Source organism: Abramis brama, assembly GCF_963993115.1.
Source record: "Abramis brama genome assembly, chromosome: 7".
Classification (NCBI taxonomy): Eukaryota; Metazoa; Chordata; class Actinopteri; order Cypriniformes; family Leuciscidae; genus Abramis; species Abramis brama.
The window spans coordinates 45,889,458-45,902,301 of NC_139969.1; the positions used below are offsets into that span (position 1 = coordinate 45,889,458).

Here is a 12,844-nt window from a genome sequence, read left to right on the forward strand (position 1 = left end):
GTATGTTTTCTGTCTGAGAAAATAATTATATTTGTTTTCTTTTATTCTTGCTCCTTTTTTTGAAAAGTAAAATCAACAATCTGAAAAAAGGAAATCCATAAAAAGCTGCATTTAGTGCGGCCATATACAGTGTGAGTTCAGACACTCGGAAGGCCGTGAGCCCTTGTGTTTGTGTATTTCTTTATTTCTGTCTATGTGATGTAGTCGTGGATGACATGGGAATAGGGAGAGCCTATACACTGGATGAATTCCAGTCCCGGAATGTCCCAAACAACCCTAACCCTAACCCTAACCCAAATTAGTTGACTTTATCGAAATTGCGTGGAAACCTATTATCAATAAATCATTTCAAAAGTTTGTGTGCCCATATAATCTTAGTGTAGCGGCAGAATCAAGTTAATTTGCGAATCTATGCACTATACCATGCACATATGCCATATTGTACAACAAAACGCGATCAATAGCACAAAAAAACAAAATCAATAGCAAGATTTGTTTCTTCTTTGTTCTTTATTGACCAGCGTCAATACAATGTCCCAGTATCACACACAAGCCACACTCCTTTGCAAAGTCTTGAGTTACCTAGTGTCTTACTTCAAGCAAAGCTCCTCTGCTGTTGTCACAGTTCAGGGTGCTTCATGGCCTTCCCTGTTGTCTGTGTTGTCCTGTCACTTTCTGCAGCTTGTGACCTGGGCAATTTAGCGCTGATTGCCGAGTCATGGACTCAGTAGAGGAAGCAGACGTTCACCGAATCCTCAGGCAGCAAGAGGAAATCAACGCCTCTCACCGTGCTTTCTCTGAGCTGTCTCTCCAGTTAACCCAGCTCTCAGAACTGCTCGATCAGTTACAGATCAACCCTCCCGCACCGCAGGTAAGCCGACACACTTTCGCGGATCTTTGAAGCTGAACCTGGATCCATCCTCCCTGTAACCATTCTGCCTCCCGATTGGCTAGTCCTCACTGCACTGCGCAACGTCACGGTTCCTGCGGGGTGCCCTGAGAGCCTGTTGTTTGTGTCCGAATCGGTCTGAACTAGCATCCTACAGTGAGGCCACTCATTCATACTAGCTTGCCACTCAGAAGCAACTCGTATTTGCAGTTTAATCAAGCAGCAATTTTGGTGGCCATCCATGGTGTGGAACTCTTGTCGGTTTGTGTCGGCCTGTCTGGTTTGTGCTGCGGGCAAAGGCTTCAGTCGACCCCTGGCAGGGCTACTCCAGCCGCTGCTTGTCCCCTCGAGGCCCTGGTCACACATAGCTGGACTTCATCACAGGCCTACCCCTGTCTATCGGCAACACGCTAGTCCTCACTGTGGTGGACAGGTTCTCGAAGGCAGCCCATTTTATTTTCCCAAACTGCCTTCAGCGAGGGAGACAGCAACTGTTGTCTTAGATCACGTGTTCTGTATTCATGGCCTCCCGGTGAATGTGGTCTCTGACAGGGGTCCCCAATTTGTGTCTAAGTTTTGGGCAGAGTTCTGTCGACAGCTGAGGGTGACTGCGAGTCTCTCCTCCGGGTATCACCCGCTGACTGACAGTCAGGCTGAGTGTGCTAACCAGGATTTGGAGAGGGTCATTTTCTGTGCGGCATCTACTGAACCGTCGTCTTGGAGTTTCATATTAACCATGGTCAAGAATGCACATAATTCCCTCCTGGTCTCGTCTATGGATTTGTCTCCCTTCCAGTGCTGTTTAGGCTACCAGCCACCATTATTCTCCTCCCAAGAATCCAACGCCGTTGTTCCATCCATGCACTCGTTTATTCAGAAATGCCTCCATATGTGGAGGATCGCCAAAGAAGCACTCACTAGGACTGGTGACAGGACCAAGGCGTCGGCGGACCATCACTGTGCTAAGCCCCCACTTTACGTGTGCGGACAGAAGGTCTGGCTATCTTCCCAGGACATTACTCTTAAACTTCCCTCACATAAACTGGGACCCAAATTTAATGAACCATCCCATTAAATGGGATACTGTCACAGTTCAGGGTTCACAGTTCACCGGCCTTCCCTGTTGTCTGTGTTGTCCTGTCACTTTCTGTAGGGTGTGTGCAGATCACATGCTGACTGCCCTCACCTGCCGCTCGTTCCCTTATATTCTCTTCTGTGTCTGCCCCTTATTGTCAGTAGATTTTTCTGTGCCTCGTCTCATGTTCTGTGGGTTCTATGCTGTGTGTTTTTGTGTTTTATCTCTGTTTTGCTGCTGTGTCCAGGACTCCTAGACGAGGAGTTCGACAGCTCGCTGTGCTCTTGCTGTTCTCTTTGCTTGTTTCTCGTCCTGTTGGGCATTGTACCTGTGGTGGTGACCACTGCCTGTGTCCGCAGGTGTCTGTACGGGTGGCTCTGAAGCTCTCACACATTAATTTCTTCTGTGTGTGTGTCACTACACTTTGGATGTTGTGTTGCACGAACACTCTGCTTTTGAGTCCTCCATTCACGTTTCCTGACAGCTGTACACAATAGCAGGACAAATGACCCAACATGCCAATCCACATCGACCTCACCACATGTCTGCTGTGTTTGCAGCCATACCCCCCATGACAAAAAAAGCAATAATCCACATATGCATACCTTCAGCCGTGCAGAATAACATTTCCTCCGCTCAAAAAAAATAAATAAATAAAAGAAACCATAAACAAAATGATTTGGGCCGACTGGACGTGGTTCACAGCCGTGCCGTGCACCGTGATGACGTTTTATCATGACTTTGTTGCCAGTAACAAGTCTGCAATCGCTGACAGGTTTTCTATATTTCTGTTCTATGTATTGTGACAAGGCACCAGACATAAATCCTGGTGGTGTTATAACAAGCCAGATCATACACAGAGAATCGGTCCACAACAGTAAATCCAAACCTTGTAAAGCAGGCAGGGTCATACATAGAGAATCAGCCCAAAATGATAAATCCGAAACGTGTAGAACATGCAGGGTCAAAACACAGGTAAACATTTTAAAACCAGGCATCCAAACTAAAGTTGTGAGGCAAATAATCCATTAAAACAAGGCAAGCAAGATCATAGACGAGAATGCAATAACACAGGAAAACTGTTCAGAGATGTCACCAATGGCAAACACATGTTGCTGTCACGTATGTTCAGTAAAGGCAGGTATACACTGCGATTTTCGTCCGATTTTGAGCCGAATTCTGACTCGTGCGACTCTTTTTCGGGTCGGGACGATTTTCAGCTTTGTCGTGCGTCGTTTGTCGCTCAGTGTTCGTGCAGTGTACAGGGGGAAACGAGAGGCGATAAACCTCTCCCGACCGGCAATCTGATGGTCGGATGAATTTCTGGCATGTTAGAAATGTTGGTCGCTCCTCGTGACTATATCGCACAGTTGAAGCAGAGATACGAACCGATCGCCCTAAACTCAGTGTTTTTCCCCTCACTGCCCCTGTGCAAAAACAGTTTCATCTGCAGCAAAAAAAAAAAAACAAAAAAAAAAAACAAAAAAAGGGAGATCTTTAAGTTCTGTAGTACAAATTACTGTTGCTTACCTCCAGTTTGTGTTGCAAAATGGATTAACCATTACCCACTTCTTCCAAGCCACCTGCGATGTACACTTTGCCTATTTTATTAATTTGTTAAACAATGTTTTTGAAATAAAGCAGTTTTTAATTTTCATTGATTAATTATTGCAGTGTTCGGACATATTATAGACGGTTAATAATTAATTATATGCCTATAATTCATTGTAATCGACCTAAAGTTTTAGACAATTTTCAATGGGGAGTAAGCGTCTATGTAATATTTTATTATCCTCACAGCCCGTTGGTTTTGCGGTGATGCGCTATGAAATTATTGCGTGGCAATTTAACAGCCTATCACTTTAATAATAAAAGTAGCCTAGGCCTTCCATAATAATAATAATAATAATATACAATAATACTAATAATAATTTAATACATAAATTGGAAATGCTAAATCATCTTGTTTTTGATAGCTGATGCTTGTTTTGACAATATCTCTGGATAGGCCTACATGATATCATCTATAGCCGCAACCCGGCACGAGGGTTTATCGCGCTGATTCGCGCATATTTCACACGTATAGTGTGAGCAGTCGCAGCTCGACGTTCGGACCGTATAGTGTGAGCACAGAAATCCTGAGCTTTGGCTTTACGTCGCATGCGATCTACTCGTTCAGTGTGAGTAGGTTCCTTGCTGAAATCGCACAGACATCGCACAGTGTATGCCCGCCTTTAGTGTCACCTTCATGGACTTTTAGTTTGTTTGTCTTCAGTCACATGTTTCCTTTGTTCTATTTTCCCGCCACTCATCAGTCACCATGGACACTAATCCTCAACCACAGCTGCTCATCATTTAGTTCGTTATCTCTGTGTATTTACTTCCTCTGTTTGCAGTCTTCAGTGTTGGTCACTGTTTGTGTATGTTTGTTAGCATTACACACCATTACACCAGTTCGTCTTTAGTTTTATTAAACTGCGTTGATAATTACAGGCTTTCTTGTAGCTCAAACAGTAGAGCGTTGGCGCTAGCAACGCCAAGGTCATGGGTTCGATTCCCAGGGAAAGCAAGAACTGACACAATGTAAAAATGTGTACCTTGAATGCAATGTAAGTCGCTTTGGATAAAAGCGTCTGCCAAATGCGTAAATGTAAAATGTAATTTGATCTTGTCTTCATCCTTCATCCTCATCTTCATCTTGTGACAGTTGCACTGCAGTGCTTAAATAGTCTCTGATTGATGAACAGATTAGAAACAGGTGTGTTTAATGTTCAGGAGAGGGAGTCCTCTTGTAGCACGCTGGGATAGTGTCCCAGGAAGGGAGCATAACAGTAATGAGTCTGTTTGGTCTCCAGGGATTCCTCCGGCCAGCAGCACCGGTACTCTGCAAATCCTTCTTCTGGATGTCAATGATAATGCTCCTGAGGTTTTCCCACCAGAGACGGTGATGTGTGAAAAACCTGAGAACAACGGCATTAACATCACAGCGTTGGATGCAGACATTGAACCCAACACTGGACCCTTCTCCTTTGAGCTGCCCTTACAACCTATTGATGTTAGGAAGAACTGGACAATCACGCATCTCAGTGGTGAGAAAATACACACACACACACACACACAGAAATATGCAGAAAACAACATCTCTCATCGGCCTCCTGAACTGTCTACACCATACATGAGCAATTAGATTTTCATTACAGTGGTCATTAGCCGTCTACACTGGAAGCACACGATGTATCACAACTAGGGATGGGAACCGAGAACCGGTTCTTCTTCAGAACCGGTGCCCAGTGAATCGATTCCTTGGAACCGTTAGCATGCCTGCTTAACGATTCCGCTTATCGGTTCCGCTCGTTCAAATGTGACACGACGTCACACACGTGCTGCGTTGTTTTGGTTCAGAACGTAGCAAACACTATGAGCAAACATGGCATCGAGGCAGAAGCGCTCTGACCGCGTCCTAACTACATGCGACGCGACGGCGCGACACGCGATAAAAAGTATAATTTTCCATGTTGATCAAAGTTTAACCAGCCGCGACACGCGACGATTCTATTTGAAACGGATCCTATTTTACTGCGACGTCGCGCTGGAACAACAATCTCAAAGTGTGGCAATGATAATATCAGGTACTATTTTTGTGCTTTATTTAATGTTAAAAGCGTGTATAATGTGCCTGAATATCATTTAGTGCTCCCAGCTTTGTAGCTGTAAAAACAACAATGGATAAGTCACATCAGATCTTGAAATTAAACAAATGAAAACAAAATCGTTCAAAATGTGAAGAAAACCCGTGTATTATTTGACAAAGATTGTTTTAGTAACTCAATAGCCTAATCCAAATGAGCACTGTTAATATTCCAAAAGACACAAGCTCTTCCTAAACTGTTTTCAGTCTGTGTTTTTAGTTTTTATGGCACATAAATGGCAGTTTTATTTATTTTTTTGTCCGGACCAATGAATGTGAAAATTGTCAATTTCCTAATCCTAAGGCACTCTTCTTGATAATCTTTCAAGGCACACAGGTTGAGAAACACTGCCCTAGGCTATAGGTCCCTGGACTTTACTTTGAGAAGTAGCTCACCTACTTTTAGGTTTGTTCTGAGGTTGCTACACATAATTTGTGTATACTCTGTGCTGTGTCTTCTGATCAGATATTAAAGCGAGTTAATACAAACAAATTTGTACTTATTCCCTCACCCAATAAGAATCGATAAGAGAATCGATAAGGAATCGGATCGATAAGCAATATCAATAATGGAATCGGAATCGTTAAATTCTTATCAATTCCCATCCCTAATCACAACACACCTTCAGTAGATTCCACAATCTTTTTTAGGCATATTGCACAGTTAAAAAAACCCTCCCCTTTCCCTCTAAAAACCTCACTTATCGGGCTTATGCTACTCTGAATAATGCCTGAACTTTGTATCTTGAGCACTCCTTGCGTAGCTTTGGTTTTTGCCTCTTCATGATGATTCGCTTAATCTAGTCCTGCTTTGTAAGTCGCTTTGGATAAAAGCGTCTGCCAAATGACTAAATGTAAATGTAAAATGTAAATGTAGTTAATTTTTTTTTCAGTTAATGTCCATCTGACTTGATTGCTATGCATTTTATATTTTAATATTTGAAAGTTCATCAAAGCTTGTGATGTTTCTAATCTTTGAGACTTTTGGGAGGAGAAAAGTCACCTCTCTCCAACGCAATTAATGTTAATTATTATATTGATATTGATTATTATAAAACAGTTACCGCACAAGGATTTTTTAAATTGGGTTCTGGGGCTGCAAAGGGGGTGCTGGTATATTTTAAAAATATAATAAAATAATGACAAAATAAATAAGTTGTTATGAATTTGATATGTAATAAACTGGTCAAGAAATCATGAGTTCAGTCCCAGTTACTTAATTCTATTGACAGCCATTTATTCAATTTTATACATCTAACTCTAATGGTAGAATGCATATGACGTCACGTTACTGCGTTGCCATGGCGCGAAATGCAGATGGAGGGCAGGAAGGGATTTTCTACATTTAGGAAGCACTATAACAAACTCAAAATGCCTATATTTTGCATTGTTTATGGTTGCTCAAATCGATCAAACCGAGAAACCGTGAGGAGTTTTTATTGTGTACCAAAAGTTGTTGTTCATAAGGCGGAAAAATGCAAGAAATTGACCGAAAAACGCCGGAAAAATGGCTTGCAAACCTACGTCTGCGGTCGGGAGGAGCCGAATCGGAAAATGCCTGTGTGTGCAGTGATCACTTCATCAAAGGTGAGTTAATACAACTTATGTGGCTATGTTTGTGTAACGTATCAGTTTCCGAACTTTGTAAAGTCAAAGTAATTTTTTCTTCTTTTCTTTGAGTTTGTAAGTTACCCCTGTAACTGAAGACAAACACGTAACGTTAGCAAAGCTACTTCAGTGCTTTAGTGGTGTTTCGGTGGACCTTTGAGAGTGGTTAACCTAATAACGTAAAGTAAACAGCTGTAAAAGTAACGTCGAGAAGCGCCGCAGCGTCGAATGGTTGTTAGGGTTAACGTTACGGATTAATCCACAGGACAAAAAAGAAATGTCATTCACCCGGGCGAAAACCAAACGACAGTCATTGTGGAGCATCTTGGTACCGAGATCATGGACCCAACCACTTACAAAAAAGTTGTATGCCTCCATACTTTTGTATGCTTTAATTTGTTGTCTTGAGTAGAAGGATGTCTGTAAGACAAGTTAGTTGCTGATATCTACCACCTCGATGACAGGCAAATCTTTCAATTCAATTGAAAAATCACTCCTCTTCATAACGCAAGGATCACATCCAACATGTATTTAGATTTTTTGTTTATACTTTCTCTTGTAATAGCGTCTAAAGTAGTACAGTACAGACTTTCCTCCATCTCGTCCATTCCGCTCTTCACTTCCTGCCCTCCATTTGAATTTCGCGCGTCATCACAATCACGTGACTGCAAACCACCTATAGGGAATTGCAATCCTAAGGACTTGTACGCCAGCGCAATCGCATCTAGTTTCCAATGAGAGCGTCTCTGCTCTGACTGCGGGAACTGGCTAGAGCACTCATGGTACACCCCAAGGGCCTGGGCCGGGCAGAGTGGCTGTGGCGCCTGCTCATCCTCAGCATAAGGGAGAGCAGAGACCGCTATAGCTTGTGCTCTGAAGGGTGTGGAAAGCACCTTAGGCACATAGGCTCTTCTTCGACTAAGTCAAGTCAAGTCATCTTCATTTATATAGCGCTTTTAACAATGTAGATTGTTTCAAAGCAGCTTTACAGAGATAAACATAATTTAAGGTAAGATTGGTTTGGCTTTATAGCGGTTCTTTAATAAAGTTATTTTCCAGCTAAAGTTAGTTTTGATTGATTCGCTTCCATCGCAACAATCATTTGTTATTAAATTAGGGGCCGCTAAGACGACACCATTCTCTCTACACAGACTTTAAACGCGAACCTGTGAGAAACGCTGATGGCGTTCACATGCGCATTAAGAATTGGTTCTATAGTTGTGTGCGTTTGAATATATGTGCGCAGGTTTGTAATTCCCTACAAACCAAGCCTAAATAAAGTACGGGTCTTTCCTTATAATTTTGATACAGAATTTTATATTATTTTATCAATTCGGGGTAGGTACGCAAATTGCGTTTTCCCGACGACGCTTTATCTGTAGAGTGGTAAAGGGATCCTCCATAGGGAGAGACTAGTTGGCACTTCAGCACTGCGTTGACATCGGGTCCAGGCCAAGGTCCTTCGTCAGATCTGGATACGGCCTGGATCCGGCAGGCTGCGGGAAAACCTCGGGATAAACAAAGACACTAAGATTAGCGTAGATGCCATTCTTCTTATGATGTAACGAGTACATCAGGATTTATGGGAAGTGTTCCCGGTTCCAGCTGACCTAATCTATGCAGCCTAATATTGAATTATAGAAGTCTATAATGTATTATGTGAATGCTAGGCCATAGAGATGTGTCTTTAATCTAGCTTTGAACTGACAGAGTGTGTCTGCTTCCCGGACAATGGTAGGAAGACTATTCCAGAGTTTTGGTGCTAAATAGGAGAAGGATCTACCGCCAGCAGTCGATTTAGATATTCTAGGTATTATCAGACTGTTCCAAGAGCTTTGTAACTCTTTGTAACCCGAACTTCCGGTGGCGCTGCTCTGCTTGCGACCCGGGCTCTTGCTCTACTGCATTCGTCTGTTGTTTGTTCTTTTCTTATCCGTTTTTTAGCTTTTTATTTTAATTTTAACGTTATTGTTCTAACGCCGATATCCGTATGACAATGTTCGTTCAGCTGTGTCTAGTAGCCGCTGTATTGGGATATCTTGCACGGTGCCAAACACTACATACAGGTGTGACGACATGGACGTCAATCAGCTACACCAGAGACGCATTGCTAGCGCTACGCCATGTTGGGCCACCTCCTTTGAACCTGCCTGTTTGCGTGAGGTCGTCATCTGTGCGCAATAGAAGGCATAGGAGACGAGGCCAACGAGGCAGAATACGGCAGCGTCTTCGACGACGAGGAAATAGACCACCTTTACCATCGATGTTACTGTGCAATGCCAGATCACTGCATGGTAAAATGGAGGAACTTCGAGCTAACTCCAAAGCATGTTTTGAATATCGCACTTCAAGTTTGATGGTGTTTACGGAAACATGGCTGCACCGCGATGTCCCAGACGCTGCTCTGGAGCTGGAAGGATTTTCGCTGGTACGGGCAGACAGGACTTCACAGTCAGGGAAGATCAGAGGCGGCGGTCTGGCTGTGTATGTGAGTAATGCTTGGTGTAAACAGTACACAATTAAAGACTCAATCTGCTGTCCTGATGCTGAAGTTCTGTGCTTGAAAATGAGACCTTTTTATCTACCGAGGGAGTTTGGTAGTGTCGTTGTTTGTGCGGCCTACGTCCCTCCTAGTGGAAACGCAGCAAGAGCAGCAGAGTGTATAGCGTATTGTGCTCACCAACAACTACAGTGCTCTCCTGAGGCTCCCGTATTCATTTTAGGTGATTTTAATCAGTGCAAGCTTGAACTGTTTTTGCCTGGTTTCGAACAATATATAAAATGTGGGACGAGAAAGGACAGAACCCTTGACAAGTGCTATGGTAACATTAAAAAGGCTTATGAAGCCAGAGCGAAACCACCGCTGGCTAACTCCGATCACAATACTATCCATCTAATTCCTACATACAGGACTATGCTCAAACGTAGTAAACCATGTATGAAGGAAGTAACTATATGGTCGGACGACGCCACTGAGAGACTCAAAGGTTGTTTCCTCTGTACGGATTGGAATGTTTTTAATGATCTGGACATTGATACGACTACTGAGACAATAACGGAATATATACATTTTTGTGTGGACAATGTACTCACTAAAAAGAATGTTATATTCAAACAACAAACCTTATATAACTAAAGAAATTAAGAATTGCATTAACAGGAAAAAGGCTGCGTTTAAGAACCATGATCTTGCTGGGTTGAAATTAATACAAAAAGAGCTTAATCATCATTTAAAAGAAGCAAGGGGATGACAGAAAGATGTTATTGAGCGTCATTTCTCCACTTCAAATTCGAAAAAAATGTGGGATACAATGAAAGCTGTTACTAATATGGCACCAAATAGACCACCTATAAGTACAAGTGACAATTTACAGAAAGCTAACGAACTTAATAATTTTTATCTGCGGTTTCAAACTCATGATTTCTCTGATAAATGCAGATCTGTGATAGGTTCTCTGCCGGATGATACGGGCACTAGACTGCAGGTAGACAGTTGTAAGGTGGAATTACTGTTTCAGCAGTTATGCACAAAGAAATCCAAGGGACCTGATGGGATCTCTTCACAGCTTTTGAAAACCTGTGCTGCAGAACTTACTCCAGTGTGGTGTACACTCTTTCAGCGTTCATTGGATTCTCATATAGTTCCTGCGCTCTGGAAAAAAGCTGTGATTATTCCAATTCCAAAAAAGTCACATCCGTCCGAGAACAATGATTTTAGACCTGCAGCATTGACATCAATAATAATGAAATGCTTCGAGAAGTACATTGTGTCCTTATTGAAAAGTGAAGTAAAGTCAAAACTAGATCCATGGCAGTTTGCGTACAGACAGGGCAGGAGTACGGATGATGCAGTAGGAAGTATCACCCATCTAGTATCTAAACATCTGGACGATTCAAAAGCATATGCACGCCTACTTTTTATTGATTTTAGTTCAGCTTTTAATACTTTGCAACCGTATTTATTTTTGGAGAAATTAAAACAGATGGATGTAAATCCTTGTATTATTAAATGGTATTTTTCTTTTTTAACGAATAGAACCCAACAGGTCAAGGTGAATGGGAAGATCTCCAACTCTCATGACATTAGTACAGGAGCCCCGCAAGGGTGTGTAAGCTCCCCAGTTCTCTTCACATTGTATACAAACAGTTGTGTGAGGAATAATAGTAACAACTATATTGTGAAATTTAGTGATGATACTGCGATTGTGAGCTTATTATATAAAGATCAAGACATTTTGTCTTACGGCTCTGAGATTGATCAGTTTATAGAGTGGTGTGATGCCAACCACCTGATTGTAAATGTGAAGAAAACTGAGGAGATGATATTTGATCCTAAGTCAATCGGAAACCATAGCCCTATACATATTCATGATGTTCCTATTGTACAAGTGTCCTCATATAAATATCTTGATGTTTACGTTGACTGTTCTCTTACATGGCAGGTTCATATAGATACTTTGTGCACTCGGTTACAACAAAGACTGTATTTTTTGAGAAGGCTTAGACTTTATGGTGTTAGTAGTAAGATTATGATGTTATTTTATCAGGCTGTATTGGAGAATGTGATCAGTTACGGAATACATCTTTGGTACGGTAATTTAACAGTACATCTGAAATCTAGGCTTGGTCGTTTTGTTCGCATGGCCATGAGGATCATGGGCAGAACAGAACCTCTTTATCTCCAGACCCTATATGAAAAATCTACATTGAGGGAGGCAAATAAGATTCTGCATGATACAACACATGCCCTGCACTCTGAGTTTGTAATGTTGCCATCGGGGAGAAGATTAAGAATGCCTAGCTGTAGACTAAACCGGTTCAAGAACTCATTCATCCCTTCAGCTGTTAAGTTATTAAATAATATAAAGTAGAAATAATTATTCTAAGGGTTTGGTTTTTTTTTTGGTTTTTTTTTCTCCTCTCTCAAGTGTACAGAGTGGCGTGATGCCTATTACTTTACAGTGTGCAGTGTATAGAGTGGGGTGATGCTATTCACTTTCCAGTGTATAGAGCGGCGTGACGCCAATTATTTTCCAGTGTATAGAGGGGAGTGATTCTAATTACTTTACAGTGTATAGAGTGGGGTGATGCAAATCACTTTCAGTGTATAGAGCGGCGTGATGCCAATTACTTTCCGGTGTTGAGTGGAGTGATTCCTATTATTTTATAGTGTATAGAGTGGGGTGATGCCAACCACTTTCCAGTGTATTGAGTGGCAGGATGTAAATCACTTCAGTGTATACAGTAGCGTGAGGTCAATTACTTGTGTGTAAATGTGTATCTCTCTTCTCTGTTTATGTATTGTGTGTGTTTTATATGTGTGGCGATGCAGTGGTTGTATTTGTGAGCCTAAAACAAATTTCCCATTGGGACAATAAAGTATACCATACCATACCATATCAACTGGCCGGAATTTTGAGATCGCAATAGACGTGAAGGACTATAATGCGTTAAGAGCTCGCTCAAGTACTGCGGAGCTAAACCATTTAGTGCTTTGTAAGTAATCAGCAATATTTTAAAATTTATGCGATGTTTAATAGGCAGCCAATGCAGTGTTGACAGAACTGGGCTAATATGGTCATAC

General features: G+C 41.9%; 1 protein-coding gene across 1 annotated transcript in view; it reads left to right on the plus strand.

Moving 5' to 3' along the window:
• LOC311086316 (cadherin-2) overlaps positions 1–12,844 on the plus strand; it is a 96,182-nt gene that overhangs the window by 58,501 nt on the left and 24,837 nt on the right. The window contains exon 12 of the mRNA XM_084119130.1: positions 4,820–5,053. Within this exon, the coding sequence (XP_083975256.1) occupies positions 4,820–5,053 (234 nt within the window). The remainder of the gene's footprint in view (positions 1–4,819; positions 5,054–12,844) is intronic.